This window comes from Thunnus thynnus, chromosome 6 (assembly GCF_963924715.1).
Source record: "Thunnus thynnus chromosome 6, fThuThy2.1, whole genome shotgun sequence".
NCBI lineage: Eukaryota > Metazoa > Chordata > Actinopteri > Scombriformes > Scombridae > Thunnus > Thunnus thynnus.
Genome location: NC_089522.1, coordinates 20464481 through 20484421, shown reverse-complemented (window position 1 = coordinate 20484421; position 19941 = coordinate 20464481). Strand labels below are relative to the sequence as shown.

The 19941-nt window shown below is 40.9% G+C and overlaps 1 protein-coding gene across 1 annotated transcript in view; it reads right to left on the bottom strand.

Moving 5' to 3' along the window:
- The window catches only part of samd10b (sterile alpha motif domain containing 10b), a 54227-nt gene that overhangs the window by 16846 nt on the left and 17440 nt on the right, over positions 1-19941 (bottom strand). The window contains exon 2 of the mRNA XM_067592466.1: positions 12157-12341. Coding sequence (XP_067448567.1) covers positions 12157-12341 — 185 coding nt within the window. The remainder of the gene's footprint in view (positions 1-12156; positions 12342-19941) is intronic.

The window sequence follows — 19941 nt, the reverse complement described above, 5'->3', positions numbered from 1 at the left end:
TCTCACTGCCTTCTGTGTGTGAGGTTGGTTTGGTTCCTGGCTCAGGAGCCCATGGGCTTGGTTGGAGAGGGCGTCAGGAAACTATCTGCACCTGGGCAGCTGTGGCTTCTTTGTTAACCTCTTTCTCTTGTCATCCTCCCAGGCCTGCACCAGCCAGATGGGTTAGGTTTTGTGTTTTGTTTGCACGCATCACACACACTTCATTCATCAAAGTTATTCACTCTCATTCACTTCAATGCAGTACTTTGTTGTACGCAGAAGTAAGTTAATGTTTTGTGTCAATTGCTGTCAGTGACACCTGTGCTCTCCTGATGGTCCAGTGGTTTAAACACATGCCTTGTTACTGGTTTGAATCCAGCCTAGCATCATGTAATCTTCATGAAAATATCACAAAACATTTCTTTGTTGATAACAATCATGTGATTAGTGTTTCAGCTATTTATCTGTAAATCTGTAATTTTGGTGAATATTTGAACTTCAGCTGCATTAAATCCCATAGACTTCCGTCAACTTTGAGGTTGTGAAAACAAAAGATGGCTTGTTAACCAGCAAGTTGATAGTCCAGGGGTTAATCTTGTGACCATGACACAAGTTTCAAGTGCTTATTAAGTCAAGTGTTGCCTATCCTATCTTTGCTAAAAGTGTTTGTGCAGCAAAAACCGTAAGATCTGGAATCACCAAAAATTGGCAGGTGGGTTGCAAATTCCAGCCACTACTCAGGCACATATAAAGACACTCATTGACCTCAATGTAACACTGTAATAATCAGGTTTATGTTTTCGCAATTATCTTGAAAACAGCTTAGCCTAGAGTCAAAATTATTTCATCATTTTAATCTCTCAAGTCATCTGTATCTGGTCTTCTACTCCAAAAATGTCAAATTTTGTAATTTGTCGCAATCTGTTTGGGCCCTGATTATTGCTGCTTGCAGCTATATTTGCTTTTTAATTTTCTGAGGTGCAATACGACACAAGTTGGAACATTGCTTTTTTATTGCTTTTTAAAAAGATAATCACCTTGTAATCGCTCTGGCTTACTTAATTATGCAACATGCTGGATTCTCTCAGTAATGTGAAATTAGCTGAGATGATGCATTCTAACACCACAGTTTGCAACGAAATCCCTTCTGGTAGTCTGGTATATCACAAATCGAAATTGTGCAGAGTTCACATAAAGTCCTTTAATGGAAAGCAGCTTATTAAGGGTCTATACAGTATTGTGTAGCCTGCAGTATTGTATCTCTCACTTATCAGATTCTGTACGTTAAGCCAAAAATGTACATGTTTCCTTTAACCACTTAAGAGAAGGTTAGCCTGCTCTTATGCGCATATGAAATTATTAGCGAAAACAATGAAATGCATTTAAATTAGCTTGAATGTTACCCAAATTAACTGGGAACACAAGGTTTAAAAGCTTGCAGGCACTGAAGGGCAAACAGATGTTTTTCACCTTTCAACCCTAATTTAGAGAGAAGGATGCAAAGCCGCTATTTCCCCTGCATCACCATATTTTATATTTTCTCTCACATTATTCTAATTATGTACAGAGTGGCACTTTGCCCCTTTGTCAACAACATATCTTGATACAGTAATTACATTCCATATATTGTTTCTATCAGCATGGGCAACAACAGTGTGGTTGGTGGCTGGTATGGTTTGTTTCCGGGGGTAATTTTTCTGACAGCAGCACCTTCATTATGCAGTCAGCCCAGCATTAGTGTGACTCTGTCATCTTTATGTTTCTGTTACTTGAAAAGACATCTCTTCTCCTTGCATACTAAATTTTGCTCTCTCTCTCTTTTCTTTAAACACCTTTCTGTGACCCCCGAAAGTTGAGACAGCCGGCTTTTCTTTGTGTGTCACGGCCATATTATTATGGACATTAATAAAGTCACAACCAGTTCATATGGACAGAAAAGCACAACCATCTCCCTTGTCCCCTCAGCTCCCTTTCTCTTGTGTGACTTACTCTCATATCTAATCCATTCATTCATGCTCTGACTGAGCCAACTCTACAACAAAGGCTTTGGCTGATTTTCAACAGAAAAACACAGAACTGCTGCCAAACGTTCCACTCCATAACTGACTGCATTTAATGGGATTATGTATGCTGAAATGTCATACATACAAATGCAACTTGCATGCACTCTTATAGCTTAACATACAATGTTCTCCCTGCCGCTTATTAGTTAATGACACAAAGACCAACTCGCAGAACACCTTCACATTTCAATATACTGTATAAAAGACACAGGTTCATAACTATTTACATCTTTGCCAGCTGCTGTAATGAGATCTCCTCCTGTCAATTTAAGCACCAATCAGCCCTATCAAGTTCTGGCTGGTCCACTTGCTAAGTGTGTTCTGCTTTGTAGGCCTTAATTGAAAACAACTCCGTTTCTCCGCTCCAGTGTGTTTGCTCGTTTCCTAATTACACACATACTTCTACCCCGACTCAATGGGGCGCTGAAGCCATTTTAATAACCCAAATTTACTGCTCACCCCATCATTAATTGAGATTGAGTGGGGGAAGGTGTGGAAATGCTTGCTCTTCTGCATGATTAAGTGTGGACAAGAGAGGGTAAAAATGCTCCCTCATCTTTGGATGGACATTACTTCTGCCTGCAGTGAAGCTGCAAGCCTGCTGATTTAGCCCCTATCATCTTTACAATCCTCATATTGACATAGTCAAGTAAATATTGGAGTGAGTGGGGGCTGCAAGTGCCTGGACAATCATTAAGTATGGTAAATTTAACACAGCAAATAGATCTTTAAATCAAGTGAAAGGCAACAGAACCTGCTGTTTGCTCTCTGAGGGCCAACCAGAAAGGTCGTAATCTTCTCACCTGGAGGGATTCACAGAAAAAAATAGAGGGATTTTCTTTTACTTGTGAGGGGATGTGAGTTTATTTTGAGTGAGTTTACAGTATTTTGGGCTGCACTGTCCAAGTTAAACAGATGCCAGTTAACTGTAGGTCATCTCACTTTCAATTATTGTTTCTATGATATATTTCCTTAAAATATGGCTTCTTAATATATGATGATAGATAGGTCAAGGTAACAGGATAGAATAGCAGTGTGGGTGTTATGAGTGGTGATAAGAGTAAGGGTATGTTATTTTTTTGTTTTTCAGTGCTTATTAATAATACTTTAATTATGAATTATTACCACTTTAATAAGGGATACATAACATTTTTTACATGGAACTGCAGAGGATTGCGTTACATAAAAAAGGATGATTGGCAAAATTATGTTAAAATGATGTGATTGTACACAGTAATGGGCAGCACACACCAACAACACACACCAGCAACACACGTCTTGATGTGCATCATCCAAAGCTGACACTTCCACTGTCCTGTTTCTCAACGTGGATGTGCCTCAACTGGCCAGAAAAGCAGTAGTTTTATCATAGCCCCTCCCTGGATCAACACATCTATTGTGTAGTACTGTGACTACTTCTTTCGTGTGTAGTGTGTGTGTGTGTGTGTGTGCGTCAATTGACATGTGTGCTGCCTATGTGACTCTTCCTATGTGTGTTGCACTTACCAGTGAAGAGGAGAGCAAGAGCAGATTTCCCTGCTGGCTCGAAAACCCATAACGTTGATACATAAATCAACACTATCAAATAGTCCAGTTAAAGATTCAGATGGCAGGTTCATAATAATCCAGGGACCTATTTATGAGAAAATAAAGTTTAATAAATAGTGTATATATGCTTCCAAAAGGATGACCCAACAAACTGTAATAACTTATCTTTAATAGTGGCTTCACTACAGGGGCACTTCATCATCACAGAACAAATAAAATGTCCTTGAGACCCACTGAGGGATCATTTTACAGGTTTTCATAGTACCCACAACAAATCTTGTGAACAGATATAGATCTTTGTGTATGAATGCCAGTCGTATTGATTAATTATTGAATCTTTCGTGTCTCACATTTATTTAACGGTACGGTGTACGTCATGAAAAATTGAGTAAACTACAAAGAAGATAAAGAAAAATGACAGACTGATAGGCAAGGTAGAACGGTAGAACAAAGACAGACAAAGAAAGACAAAAAGAAAGAGAAGGCATCATGAGGGGGAGTGGGGTACTCTACGTGAGTAATGGCCTTCATCATCAAGAAGCAGACAGAAAGGAAATGGAATGATAGCTCCCCATCACCCCTCCTTCTTTCTTTTTCCTCTCTAACTCCTCTTGCGCCGTTTTTACGGCCATCCATCAGAGTGTATCTCCTCTGGCCAGTTCCCTGTCGTCCCTGTTCACCCTTTACTAGCTCTCCCACTCCTCCCAAGACCTACTTCTGTCCAGCGGGAGGAGCTCCCTCATTCATTACGTACAGGAGAAGAGGGGAGGAGATGGAGCTGAGGGGAAGTGGAGGCATATAGGCAAAGTGGAAGCTGTATATGGAGCGGAAGTCTAATGAGAGATGGAAGATAGAGAGGAGGATTAGAAAGTGGGGGAAGGTGCATGCATTAATATGTTGCAATCAGCACCAAAAAGGCTGGGACAGTGAGCCAAAGTCAGCTGCGTTTAACTGTTCAATCCTTACAAACTAGATTTAAAATCAAACAGTGAGAGGAAGCAAACACTGAATTTGAAAAAACAAATGAAAAAGCAGGAAAACAGACAATTACCTTTAAATTAAAAGGGTGACATTTAGAAAAATATTCGCTTTGAGAAGACCAATATCACTTTTATATCTGTAGCCTACGTTAAAAATGAAGCTACAGGCAGCAGCCTGGTAGCTTTGCTCAGCTTAGCGTGAAGATTGAAGGCTGGAAACGAGGAAACAGCTAGCCTGGCTCCGTCCAAAGGTAACAAAATTTGCACCTGCATCTCTAAAGCTCTTGTTCTTGTTAATTAAGACCTCATTACAACTTCTCATTGCACCTGGCCAAGAAATAGTCTGGCACATTACCTTACAACCTTATAAACCCATTAACTGTCGTTTTTACACTTAACTTTTTTGTGAGTGAGTGTTAATTTGTATAGCTTTAAAGGTGCTAGTAGGAGGATTTTGTTAGCCAACTTCTGACAGGCTAACTGTCTCCCCCTTTTTCCCTCTTTATGGTAGGCTAACCTAGCTAGCTGCATAGAGATATGACAGTAGAATCAATTTTCTAATCTACCTCTTAGCAAGCGAGCAAATACTGTATATTTCCCAACATTTAAAAATATCCTGGGAGGTACAAGGTGAATGAAAAGTCAAATACGGGCTGCAAGTGTAGATCACACAACAATGCAAGTGTTAATTAATATTAATGGCAATCCACACAAATACCCTTGATGAATTGCGGTGGCTAAAAATTTTAGGTGTCACTATGTATTCAACAAAGACATGCTCTGTCTGAATTATTCTCCGTCTTCCTGTTTCCTTACATAGCTCTCCCTTCCTACTCCACATACTGTGACTTTTCTCTGCACTTCTCTATTGATCATTCTGTTTGTATCCTCGAACAGCTTATTTGTCCTTCCCTGCTTACTTTGTTCTATCATGTCCCTCACCCCCCCCCACACCCCACACACACGCTCCTCATAAATTTTATCCTCTGCCTGCCTGCCACCCTCCCTCTCTCCCTGTCCTCCCTTTCTCTTGTTTCCTCCTTTCTTCTGCCTTGACTTCTGAGTACTGAACTGCTTTCTGTCCATTTTAGTGCCTGTGTTACTGTGTGTGTGTGTGTGTGTGTGTGTGTGTGTGTGCATGTGTGTGCATGCCCTGTCTCTCACTGTAGCTGAATCAGGGATTAGCCCAAAGTCAGGGGAGCGTGAGGAATCCTTAAAATTCACTCTTTGTGACCACCTCTTTTCCGATGCCTCCCTCTGTCTTTGCCCATCCAGCCTGCCTCAGATTGATCAATGTCGCTACGCCAATTAGTAGTCAAAATCTGAATGTGTGTGTGTGTGTGTGTGTGTTTGCCTGTGTATTTGACTGAGTGAATCAATGCTTTATTGTATGCTCATCATGTACTGTAGCTCACACCTGCCTTTCCCTCTCTGCTCTGCATCTTCTCTTGCTGTCACTTCATCTCTCCACAGGATACTAAACACTCCTCCTCTATTTTCCCTGTATGCTCTCCTGTCTGACCTAACAACTATCTCTTTCTATCTCCTCACTTACTGTACCAATCTATCTCTTTCTCTGCTGTCATTATAAAATCAGATCGTCAATCTGTCTCTCCAATCCCAAAGACCCTGACAGATCTTGACACATGATCTGTCATATCTCCCTCATACCTCTCTCTCCAACTTCTCATTTCATCTTACCCTTCATTCCTCTCCTCCCAGTCGCTCCAAATCCTCCCCTTTGTCCCTGGCAGTTTCTATTGCATCATTTAGCGTCCTTGTGTCTCTCGCTGCTCAGTCTAGCCTGGCACATACTGTATGTGTGTTTGAGTGCGTTTGTGATTCTCAAAATGTTTATATGTGAGAATTTGGGACTGTCTACTCGACTGTTCCTGCGCAAGTGAGTATATGTGTGTGTGTGTGTGTGTGTGTGTGTGTGAGTGAACTGTCAACATCCATTAGCTTCGTACAACTCTGCCTTTGGTTGTCCTCAGGACTTGGAGTGTGTAAATGTCTGGTGAGCGGGCTCTCAGTGGGAGGACAAAGGGCCAGATGGGATTTTCACAAAGCTCTCTATTTAGTATGAGTCAAACATGTGTCTCGGACAAAGCAACACATCACTGAGTGGCAGGACAAGGACAATGCAGGCTAAAACATTTCTGCCCCAGTGCCCTGCAGCTCTCATATTTTTCTCTTTCCACTGTGTCTTTTAAATCTCCAGCGTCCACTGCATCATCACTACACCAGCCACCAGCAGCAACCAAGATAATGCCTCCAGCATTGTCTGATCTGGTGCCCCTATTGGCAGGATAACAACAAAATGGGTTGTTTGTCAGTGCATTACAAAATGACCCAAAAAGGATTCATATAAACGTTTTCTGATGTGCCATCTCTATGAAGTTTGGTTAAGTTTAAGGAAATAAAACTTCTTGGTTAAGGTTAGATTGTGGTCATGGTTACAAGAAACAAACTGTTGCAAGGAGTCATGATGCCAACCTCCTCCGGTGGCAAAGTTAGACACTTTTTATGCCTAACCATCCAGCTGACTTCCTCCCTGAGTTTTCTTTTGCATAAAAATATCATGCTACTTCCACCTTTGCTTCTGAGAGAGGACAATCATTATTTGCATGACAAGAGGTTGCTTATCAGGAAAACATAAGCTGATTTGAACTTTTGAACAATCAATGCGGTAGTTTTTCTGGTGAAATACTATAGCATCAACTGCCCACACTGAATGGCACTGAGAAGAACTGGCCAAACTCGAAATCAGCAAAACTTATATAAAAACATAGTATAAAAAGTAAATCACTTAGGTTATAGTGTTCAAATTAAAGGGCCAAACATACAGCATTGTAACAAGACTAAGAATCTACAGCTGACGGCTTTGTGAGGCTGTATTTAGGCACACATGCCAACAACGATGTTCAGGAGGTATGTTTACTATGTTCACTATCTTACTTTAGCATGTTATTATGCTCACATTTTCTAATTAGCACTACACAGGAAGTACAACTCATTGGAATTTCATTTGTTTTGCTGGTACTTGATCATAAAACAAAGTATTGGACAATTAATTGACCTAAGTGATTATAATTCATCCTGAGTGGGGCATCAATGTGTATACCAAATATCATGGCGATCTAGTTAACAGTTGTTAAGACATTTCACTAAAAGCCCAAAATGTCAATCTCTGGGGAATATAAATGTCTGTACAATGTGCTAATCCATTAAATAGTCTGGACCAAAGTGGTGTACCAACTGACAGACAGACCAACATTGCAATCATGAATGCAGCCTGCAATATACCATGCATATATTGACATCTAATGTGTAAAAGCAGATTACAGCTCAATATTTGGGCACACAATGACAATATAAACTATACTCATAGGATACTACACATTGTATGCATGATGGTGAATATGACGGATGGCACAGAGCAACATACTGACACTGGGATGTTGATGTCACCACAGTAGTGCCCGTTTAGTGGAGTTTGACACTATTTTAATGGCGTTGTTCGACTAGCATTACCAAAGCAGACAAGCAGTACAATCACAACAACAGTAACTAATGCTGGATTCCATGTACTAATCTAATTGGTGGCCAAATAATGAGCTCGACTGGAGACAACCACCCTAACAATCTAAGGTGTATTTCCTGGCATAGAGTGGTCAAGGTTTGAAGGTTTTGTGTAGTATACTTGTGTGGTTTCTCTCCGTTGGTCGACTGCTTTGTGTTGGTGTCAGCTGAGAAGGTCAGCCACTGTGTTCTGTAATGAGGAAGGAAAAATAATCACATACTGGTCTATCTCATTCGCCCAACATGGCAAATTGGTGAATAAGGGCCTTACTTTCTGCAACAAGCTTGGTCCTGATATAGTAAAAAGAGGGCACAGTGGCTGCTGTTACTGCCTAAATTGTGTCTCTGTTATTCCACCTATTCCCCAGTCTCATCTAAAGGTTCACCCACAAGCTGTGTGTCAGACAGCAAAATGAGCCATCCACAAACCCCTCCCTTTGCCCCATCTGGCTATCCAAACAACAGCCAATGCAAGGATGGCACAGAAGGTGTGCAAAATACACAATGACTCATTATTTGGAAAAATCCTATTAGTAGATAGGTCTGCTTACAGGTTCACCTGCAGCAATGTAACACAAATGAGTATATAACTCTGTTTTAACAAATCATTTAAGCTGCCACATTATTTTACCTGTATAAATGAATTTGTTTTAAGTACACCTTCTGGTGCAGCAATAAGTCTTATTCTGTCTTGTTTCAAGACACTCACTTTCATTTCCAGAAATGTACTGAAAACGGACCACTACACAGGGAACAAATGGTATTATTTCATCTTGTTGGTATTTTCTCTCCTTTTTCAAGTAAAACCAATGTTATATGCTAAATATTGCATTGTGAATGAGAAAACATATACAGTGTACTTGGAATACATACATTTGCATCCATTTATGTGTACCTACTTGGTCAGTAGGGCTGCAACTGACAACTATTCTCATTATGGATTAATCTGCTGATTATTTTCTCAATTAATAGATTTGTTGTTTGGTCTATAAGGTGACAAAAAATAGCAAAAAATGGCCATCACATTTTCCTAGAATCCAAGATGACATCCGTAAATGTCTGGTTTTGTCCAATCAACAGCAAAATCTCAAAATATTCAATTTATAATGATATAAAAATAGAGATAAGCAGCAAGTCATCTAAATGATGGTGCTGGAACCAGGAAATGTTTGACATTTTTGCTTGAATAGTCGCTGATTAATTTTCTGTCGATCGACTAATGGACTAATTGTTTCAAATTTGCAAATAAATGCTTTGATGCTGGGAGCATCTTTGGTGAGCCAGGTTTGTGCATGCATGAACACCAGTCTAAGATTTCTCTTCTCCCTCGCTGCTGTCGCTATTTCGTGTCTCCCCTGACTGTCTGGTCTGCATCAACATATTTGTGTGTGTGTGCCCCTTGCAGGATGGGAGTTTCTGAAGTGTATAATGTGTTATATTAGCTTTGTTAAACAGATAAGAAAGATTCCCCAGGTCCCACCTTATATACAGAAGCTGTGCTGTGTTTCACTTTACTGGCTCCCTCATTAGAGCTGATGTGTGCACAACCAGTGTAATGGAGAATAATCTAATCATTACTCCTGAGAGAACTGGACGCAAAAACACCAATCCACACAGCTCTCACACACACAAACACACACACACACACACACACACAGGCACGTGCACGCCCATATACACAGGTGCTTGAAATTACAGATGCACAAATGGGCACTGAAGAAACGTGTGAATGCACAGACACACACAAACACATCAGAGAGAGCTGGACTGCTCTCTCATTTGTTGAATAATGCATAAAGAGGCTTGTTGCCACAAGGAAATGATAAGCCTTACTTCTCATGGTATAGAGGAGGTTTAATTATCCAGTCTGTGTAATCACATGGAAACAGCTTCCCACTCGTCTTTTATTAAGCCTTTTATAGCTATTATAGCTGAGGGGCCACTCTTATGAATTATTGAACACTCCTGCAGTGCATATGTACATCTTAAAGCCTCATAGTTGCAAACTTTCTTAAAGGCAGCAGGGAGACTAAACAAATGACCTCCACTGGGCTATCCGCTCTCTTTCATGTGAGAAGCAGGAGCCAGAAAAGGAGGCTGTTGTGTCATGTGCTATTTTAGGTCAAACACAGGCGGAATGCCTTAAAATAGACTTTTTTTTCCTCTATGTTTTGCCTCTCTCTGGTGCTGCACAGATGGGTTTCCATTTTGCACAAGAGCAATGTGTGAAAGTAAATGATGCTCTGGCTCCTATGCTTACATTATACGGCTGAGACATTGGGCCACCCGGCAGACTGCCTGCATTCCTCACCGAGAGCAATCAGCACTGAAATGACTTTCATATCCTCTGTGTGTATACCAGTCAGTTCTGTTAAAGCTGATGCTGAGCTTTGGGGAGAAACACATCTCAGAACTAAATGAGAATTTTAGACATATAAGATATAGAGCATAATAGTATTTGATGTATATTTCTGTCTTAGAAAGCACACTTTCTATGCAGTATGCGCTCCCTTGTACGAACAAGCACCGTTACATCACAAGCAGTGAGGTAACAGCTCTTGTACCTCTCCCCTTTTACATAACCAATTTCTCTCTGGTGGCATCTACCAAAAGCTCAGGTGAGACCAGACACCGTTATGTACAACATAAATCAATTAGACTTCCTGCTACCGCTGAGATTTGACAGTTAGAGAAGTAGCACTGGCGCTGTTGGACTAATGTGCTCTCTTGTCTTTCTGATGAGAACAGTTTATCTGCCCCAGTGTACATACGGCTTTTCCCCCTGTGTCAGGACAGCTTCATGTACCACTCTCTCTCTCATACAGCTAGAGAGGTTGCTTTGAATATAACGTTTATGAGCTACCAGTGAATTCACGCAGGACGATATTAAATTACAAAGCTCCCCTCAAGGGAAATAATGTTTTCTTAACTAAGCTACCTAGACAAAAAGTGTTCAAACTACTTCATTAAAATATTTGACTGTGATGTAATTTCATACAAAATAAGAGAAGTGAACCATAATATTAATTATAAATTCTGGTATAACATAAAACAATTTTGAATGAGTTATGTTGTAGTTGAAATAACAAGCCAGGTGATCACTATGCCCACATAGCTGCTTGGCATAAATCGTTGTTTTATCGTTACCTGTAATGACTAATTTGGATGGCTGAAGCCTCATATTAGCCTCAGATAAACTTTGGAATACACATTTGCACAGAACGAGGACTTTGGACTGTGTCTCACATCACTTACAATAAAATCGTGCCTTTACTGTAAGTGGGAATAGGAAGGGATCTCTTAATGGCCAGTATGAACATGAGGAATGATTACAGTAATCAAAACCTCTTTCAGTGTTCATACGGGAACCTGACAGTTATGTAAAGACACATTTGTGAGGCTATCCTTTAATGATTCATCTAGCACCCTTTGCCTTGAGCTGCATAATCTCTAGACACATGGGAAATGTTTGATTGCTCTGAATGGCTCTAAAAAGTTGATTTGTTCATAAGAAAAAAATATATGAAGGCAAAAGTTCAAAATAAAGGCAATTTATGCCTTAAACTATAACAAAAATAGTTATAAAAAAGTAAACATTATCCAAATGTGGAACTGGCTGCATTCACCCCAACCTATAGTGTAAAATGTGATTATTCTTAAAATCCCTTTTTTTAGACTTTGGCAAAAATAAGCCATATTTTCTTTTCCTATGCTGCTATGATTGCCCAGTGGCTGGAATTTATTCCTTTTCAAGAACCCAAAATCAGTGACAGATTATGCACAAAGCATTTCACAGCAGATTGCTTCACCAGTGAAACCAAGGATGGCCCAGAAGAGGATGCCTCAGAAGCTTTCTGTTTGTTATGGTCCAAATTGTTCAGTACTGAGCAGAACCCTCCTTGGCTGAAACAAGTTATTTCAGGGCTAAATTTTGTGGGCAAAAATGCATTTTGAAAGTTATTTACATGCAGTGAAAACATTCCTCCACACGGCCGTCTTTATACCTGGATGCCCTCTGTGCCGGGCTGCTGCAGCAGTTTGACTGTGCGTGTGTGTGCTGTCTTCTGGCCGCGGCCGTCGTGCCAGGTCAGGTTGCTGCCTCCGGCGCGACGTGGCAGCTGGTAGCTCAGTTCCTCAGCAGACACCGTGTGCTCCAGGGAGGCACGGCAAAAACTGAAGCTGGACGCCGCTGAGAGGACAGAAAACAAGAGCGGGAGGAGAGAAAAACAGAATGAGATAAGCAGAGGGAGAACACAGATAAGTGCTCACTTTGTTTTGTCTTTGTTTAAGGGGTTTGCATACACATTGTCTATGAACCGAGCAACAGGAACACCAAAAAAAACAACTACAAAATAAATGATTGATAATCCTCTAAGAGCTTAACAGGCTGCATTCACTCCAGATTACACGCTCTGAGTACTGACTCTCATACAGCTACAAACAGATGGCTGTTTGGTGATGGTGGTGGGCAGCAGAGCTACTCCAATGTGATCTCCAATTATGCTGAGTGCATATTCACAGAGGCAGTGCATAATATTTTGGAATTGTGTCTCTCTTGCTAGATTAGTCCTTGATTATTTAAATCCTACATCATGAATATTTGATGTTTTTTTTTTCTTCACTATCTCTGTCTATCCTTCCCTCCTTTCCTCTCAGGACTGAGTGTTAGCTGCGAGACAATGCCAGTGAAGCAGACAAGTTGTCAATACAGGGTCAGAGTGCAGTTCTGGCGCCACGGGGCGTCATCTGCAGTTTACATCGAGTTGAACAAGCTACTGTACTGCGGTTGCTCATCTGTGGCAGTGGATTTATTTTCACAGGGACAAAAACAGCAATTGCTCCCTTTACCTAGGCACTAATCCATTAGTAATGTGAATGATAAAAGAGAATACGACTGCACATCAGCCAGACAACAGAAAGAAGACAGTGGGGGGAAAAGCTCAAGGGAGTGTGTGAGAGACACACCTGGTTATTGTTGGCTTTCGGTAGTTTCCTGATTTTTTTTAAACATCATGCAAACAAGGAGAAGAGAAACCTGAAATTTGGTATGTCAAGGATACATGTAACCAGGTTTCTTACAGTTAAAGTAACACTATGGTGGAGGAGGAATAGTAGGAAAGATAATTGCACACTGTAGTACAGCATTATACACCACTAATACACTTTAAATATACCTCCATTGGTTCAAAACTATGGTGGAGGAGAAATAAGATGATTAAATGAAGGGTTAATGTAATGTATGTACTGCATGTATGTATGTAAAGCTCAAATTTCCTACATTAACCTCCCTGAAGTCTCTGGTTTCGTGTGTGCGTGTACTGTAAACCTAGTCATTGAGACAGAGACAGAATTGCTGATGAAAGAGCTAAAAGTGGAACAAGGCATAATAAATGTTGCATTCATTACTTTTTAATATGAAAAAAGTCTCTTTACAACAGAACAATGTCAGAACATTCTGAGAGAAAAGCCTCATTTCATCTCCCACGAATAACTTCTTAATTTCTTTTCCTCCCTCCTCAGACTCCTTGGGGACCATATGTAAAAAAAAAAATAATAAAGGAGAGATTGGATTAATTTGAACAAAGTATGTTAAGTTATGTAAGGACTTTACAATGTGTTCATCCATTTATGTATTTATTATATATCTTTCTTAAAGTGATTTTTGCCTTATCCTTCCATTTCCTCTTATGAGAAACAAGAGCTGAATAAGCAGATGTACGCTGTCAAAAAAATGAATGAAAGCAAAAAACAAACAAAAAACCAAGTCAAACGAGAGGACTCAACAAGAACTTTTTCTCAACCCAGAAGTCTGTTCAAGTGTGTTCACACAGCCATGATAAAGGAATGAAAAAAGGGTTGGGATGAAAAAGAAAAAAGGCCTGTCAGGAATCACTGATGTGTAACCTTTTGTGCCTCTCTTCCTTCTTATATCGCTTTCTCTCTCTGCTCTTGTCTTGCACTTCACTCCTGCTTTCCTGCTTTCTATATGTTGCTACTTCTGTACCTTCTTATACAGCAGCATCTTCCTTGTTTCCCCTCAGTGCTTCTCTCTGTCTCTTTCTAGCTGGCAGGTTTTTGGGGTCGTTGGGACAAACCAAGCCTAGCCCTGATGTAATTACTGCCAGTCAGACTGAGGGGGAGGAGACAGGAGGAAGGAACTTGGGAAGCTAAGCGCCTTGCAGCCCTAAAGACCTGCCAATCCCACAGAAAGAGACAAGAGAGAAAGCGCAAAAGCAAGACAGACAAGGGAGAGAGAGCAAGAGAGAGTAAAAGCAGTGCTGTAAATTAACACTAGATCCATGCAAACTGACAGTAAACTGATCAAACTGTATCTAGATAAAAGAGCTCAGCGAGGAGGCGGGGAGACATGTTAATAGACCATGAAACAACTTCATTTCACGAGGTGCTAAAGACAGAGCTTTCCAATTATTACACAGACACCACCCTACGCTTTATAGACACCACTTTTAAAGATGAAGAAGTGCAGCATCATGACTTCCCAGTTCCACTGAAATTTCAATCTCTGCCATATCGCCAGACCTCGCCACCTCCAGAGGTCATAAAACGAAGACAAAGCACTCGTTCTGCAAGCTTTAATGGACTTGGTCGACTTAACCTCATGGCTCGGGATACAGCTGAGAATTTAAAATCAGCCAAAAGCCATTAAATATCCATACCTTCTAACGGATGTGTCTTTTCGAAATGACATTGCGACATATTCAAGAGTCACAAAGGTTTAAGAAGTGCAAATATATTTCAAATGAGCCTGAATGAGAGGATTTAACTGCGGATAGACGTGTTACAGCTCAGTGTCGTCAAATGAACCATCCTTGCCATTCAGCAGCAGGGGTTATCTGTCACCTTTCCTCGTCTGTCTCAACATGCATTTGATCAGCCTGGACAAGCGCCAAATCTCCTCTGTCATATTCATCACCAACTGGTGTTGTATTATCTCTCGCTGCCCTTGCCCGTGACTTTTATCACCTCCAGTCGAGGGAGGGGAGAGAAGACGCGGGATGATGGAGAGGGTGGATGGAGGCAGGCGGGATGAAAAGCGAAAAGCATGATATGTGTCTTCTGAGTTACAGTCAGTGAATGAAAAAGAAATAAGACGCCCAGTGATGTGGTGCATTTTTAAAAGCTCAGGAATCTGTAACTTGAGCCTCACAAGCAGAGAAAGGAGTGGAGGGAAAGAACTGTTGGAGGTAAAGAGTGCCAAAATCAAGGGCAAAGTGTCAGACAGGTGTTTTGTGTGCGTGTGTCTGTGCAGAGGGTAGGTAGGTCAATACGACTCAGCCCAGTGAAGTGTAACCTCATATCACCTCCTCTTGACTGAGCAGCATATCTGCTGTGCAGAGTGGCTGCTAAATCTCAGAGGTATTCCCTTTTGAAAAGGTAATTAAGCTGTTAGGAACGGCACCCTGGAAGGTCGTTCCAAACCAAATCCCTCAGTAGATTAACATGGCATCACTGGACATTACTCATTTGACTCCAAAAGAGAGTATCTAAATTAGTCTGTGTGGACTATTTTGCTGTGTGGGCTTTTTTGTAGGAGTTTGATTTTTGCATAACCTTGGCATCGACTTCAGGGTGCTTGAGTGTGTGTGTGTGTGTGTGTGTGTGTGTGTTCACCTCATCCTTTCACATGGAGGATGAGGCGTGTGGTCTGGCTAATCCACCTTATTTCAGGCATCACAGGGAGGGTGCGGTGGTGTATTTCAGCAGCGTGATATTGGCATCGGCTCCCTCCCTACCAAGCACCTCTTATTCAACTCAAAGATAAAATTTCTATTTGCCGTCCAAGTTTTATATGGAAGAGGAAAGAAAGAAAAAAAAAAAACACTGTCATCCTCATTCGTCTGTAATCTGCAAGGGGGTGAAACTTCATCATGAAGTGATTTCATGCCTATGTAACACATTAAACCTGAGTCCTAAATATAGCATCCAACAGAGCAGTGCTGCCAACTCCTTCTATGTCTAGTACATCTACCAATGATCCAGATTTGTTGGTCCTATAGTGTGCTGGGGGTAAAGCAAGGGGCTATTTACAACGCTACCACTCCACCAGACCCGGTCTTAACCCCAGGAATGAGCCATGAAATTACTCCATTTTGAAAGAGCACAGAGGGGGGATCTGGTTGCATTTTTAAAAATAAATATATAAAAAAAAATATAAAACCTAGGACCCCAGGTTTTTTTCCCCATAATGCATTGCACTCTATTATCCACTCTGACATGAGACATTGTTGCAGAGGCTGCGGCTGAGGTTTACCTTTCACAAACTATCAGTGTCACGGGAACACGCAGATAGGGAAATAGGAGTAAACAATGGACATCCACAACGCAGGCTGATTGAAGATAACAACACACCAACTCTCATCAGGACACAGACGAGGGGAAATGTCAACTAAATCTGCGTGTATGAATGTGTGTGTTAGCGAATGCTGGCATGCTCATGCATACGTGAGTGTGACTCGCGATGCCAGTGTGAGATCTCACACATCCACACATCTGTATAATCCCTGTCTGCTTTCGTTTGGGCCAGTGGATCTGAATAAAGCTGCAGAGAGTCTGCATATGCAGCCATGTGGATGGAGGCTGAATTCTGGATTCAAACTGCAGGGCAATTATGGCTCAAAGTGCACGCTGTAGCCCAGAACACAGCTAGAGTTGGCATTTCTGTTATGATTCTGCTAGTCACTGCAGAAGTCTATCACCATGCACCCTGAGCAGAGAACAACACAGGCTGGTCTGAAAAATGCCAACCAGCCCGACCTTGGCTTCCTCTTTTTAGAGCAATGCTGCAAAGAAACAAAAAAGTGGTAGGTCCAGCAGCATTGAGGACAGGATGACTTTGATTCTCTAACTCTCTGGCCCCCACTGCACTTCCACAGAGACAGACAGAACTATTGATTATCCATCACTGTGTCAGAGAACATACAATTACAGATCACTTTAGATAGAACACACACAGACACAGACAGGCACGCAAACAGACACAGTCCACCTAACTCTTCCACCAGAGGCCACTGGCTGTCATATCCACTCCTGCTGAAAGGAAGTCAACTCACTACATGTTTCACACAAGAGGAGGAAAAGGAGGAATGACACAGAAGAAGAGATGAGATACTGGGGTCTGCCACGGTCGTGCCCTCTTAAGAGGATGAAGAAATGAAGCCCAGGGTAAATGTAGGAACAGAAAGACGGAGAAATTGGCAAGATGACGAGTCACAAAAGAGAGAATAGATGGAAAATTAAGCTTCAGAGCAGGGCATTAATATTAATTGCATCAGGAAATGAAGGAGGAGAAAGAGGGAGGGGAATGCCAAGGAGATGAGTTTATGGAGATCGTGTGATTGTCTGTTGTTTCTCCCCTTCACAGCCAAGCCCTCTTCTGATGACATGGTGGGGGGACAGATTAAATCTCACTGACAATCGATAATTCAGAGCGAATGTCAGAAGAGAAGAGAGGAGAAGGAGGACAGGGACGAGGTCAAGTAATCGGATGTGAGGTGTGATCAGGCTTGATTAAACTGGGGAAGAGATAAAAAATCAATGAGGGCCTTTTCATGTGTAATAGTATGCTGGTTATCTAGGATTTGTGGAGTATGCCGCTTATGTGTTGTGCATATTCTGGTCTTGAGAAACCTGTATATGCAAGCTGAAATACTCTGATAGAAACCAGAATTCCAGGAAAACCAGGATTCTGATTATTCTCCGCCATGTGTGCAGCTGTGTCAACAACACAAGTTACAGAGTAATAGTAAAACCAAAAATATGATGATAAACGATGTAACAATGGCTATACACGCTGAAATCAAAGTCAAAATCTGACTTCTTTAGTGCCGACCATAAATTGTATTGTCCCCTTAACTTCCTTTTACAGATGAGGAAATAAATCCAGACCTCTCTGTCTACAGGTGTGCAAAGAAAGATCACTCTTTAACTCAAAGCTAAATCCAATAAAGTGGTAAATGCAGCAGTCAAAAACCAAACTGTGTTCAACCTCAACTGTTGAGGTAACTCAGACAGTACAGAGATGAGTCCTGCTTACGGTTATGATTATGTATACAAGGTTATGAACAACCAGATTTCCCATGTTCCATGTAAACGTTACATCCGGATAAATAAGATTAAAAAAAAAACTGGAATTCAAATACAAATGAGCAAAACACTTAAAAATCCCCCTCCAGTCAAAAATGTGTTTTTCTTCTTGTTCCTTCAGTTGGATGTTCGAGCTACACTGTGCAAAATGATGTATGTGCAGAATCTGACACTGGGAGGATGGTTTCACATTCATCTGCAGAAAAAGAAAGTTTCTCTGAGCTCATCTTAAATCTAAGCTTCAGGGTCATACCTACAAGTACAGTTTATGACATCACAACTATAGAAGTCAATCAAGGGCGCGTATACAGCCTACACAAGTGTGATGTGGAAACTTGAAAACCTTAAGTGGACATACACTGACAATGGAGACATCTTGTGTACAGCAGTTAAAGTTTTGGAACAAAACATATTTGCATGTTCACTGATTCTCAGAAGGAGATGTCTTCTAAGGATTTTTAACAAGGTGACTGAATATTTTTTTGTGGAAAAAAACCAAAACATGTCAGACACAATTTATTATCCCAAGCAGAGGATGTTCTAAAACATGTCTGGAGGGGATCTTTAAGGCAAACAATATCTAAACATGCACTGCAACTCAAACCCCTTCTGTTTTTTCACGAGATGTGAAAGAAGCAAAGTATTGGAGAATTAGGGCCTGGGGACACCATGCTCCTGTTCTCATACAGAAGAGCAACACAAGCTCCACTTAGCTGCATTTGCATAATGAATCTCTGGTATAATCATCATAGTGGATCTAAGAAAAAATAAAGCATCAGTGTTTTTCTAATGAAGCATTAAGTGCCAGACATCTTCGAGAGCAAACCCTATCTGTGTGAATTTGCATGATCTTGTTTATGAGTTATTATATTATCAGTCGACAAGTCAGCACTAACTGGCGAGGTAATCTGATGATCAATCTGTCCACACAGCCACTAGACTGTTATCATTCACAACTCATGAAAACCTTTGACAAATCCATCCAATTTAGCCTGGCTTGGACTCACAAGGCTTCAAATGGGATAAAGCATGAAATGTGTAAAACGACATTAAAAAGGTCAAGCAGTAAGAGCATAACCTTATGCATGTTTAAACAGTTTTAAATCACACGGCAGTGCCATCCACAAGCAGGCATTATAAAGGTTATACTAAATTGTATCCGATCGGTTGGATAATTTAATATTGTGAAAGGTCAGGTGCTTAACTGTTAACTGATCGAACTCAAAATCCCATACAAAATTTTACACTTTGACTTTGAGATTTGAGATGTTTCAGTGCAGGAAAAGTGAGAGAATGGCACTATTATGTTCTTCTGAATTGCTGTCATTACAGCTGTCAAATAAAAATAACACATTATTCTTCAGCTTTCAAATCTAAATGCACACTGTGATCTAAAATGTCTTCACATTTGTCTGTCATGAAGACCATCTTCTGCTGTATTCTACTGGAAAGACTCCAAAATGATGGGGGTGGGGTGGGGGGAATGAAATGAACAGAGGCACATACAGTAACTTCTCAGCTTAGACAAGATTGGCTTGTTAAATATTTAGTGTTTGTTTACAGCTGTTCCCCTGAGTGGCAAAGTGTTCTGTCTGAGTGGATTAACGGATGTTTGGGTACAAAATATTAAAGCTCTGAAATACTCCATTTCCATCTTAACTTACCAGCACAGCCCCGATTACAGC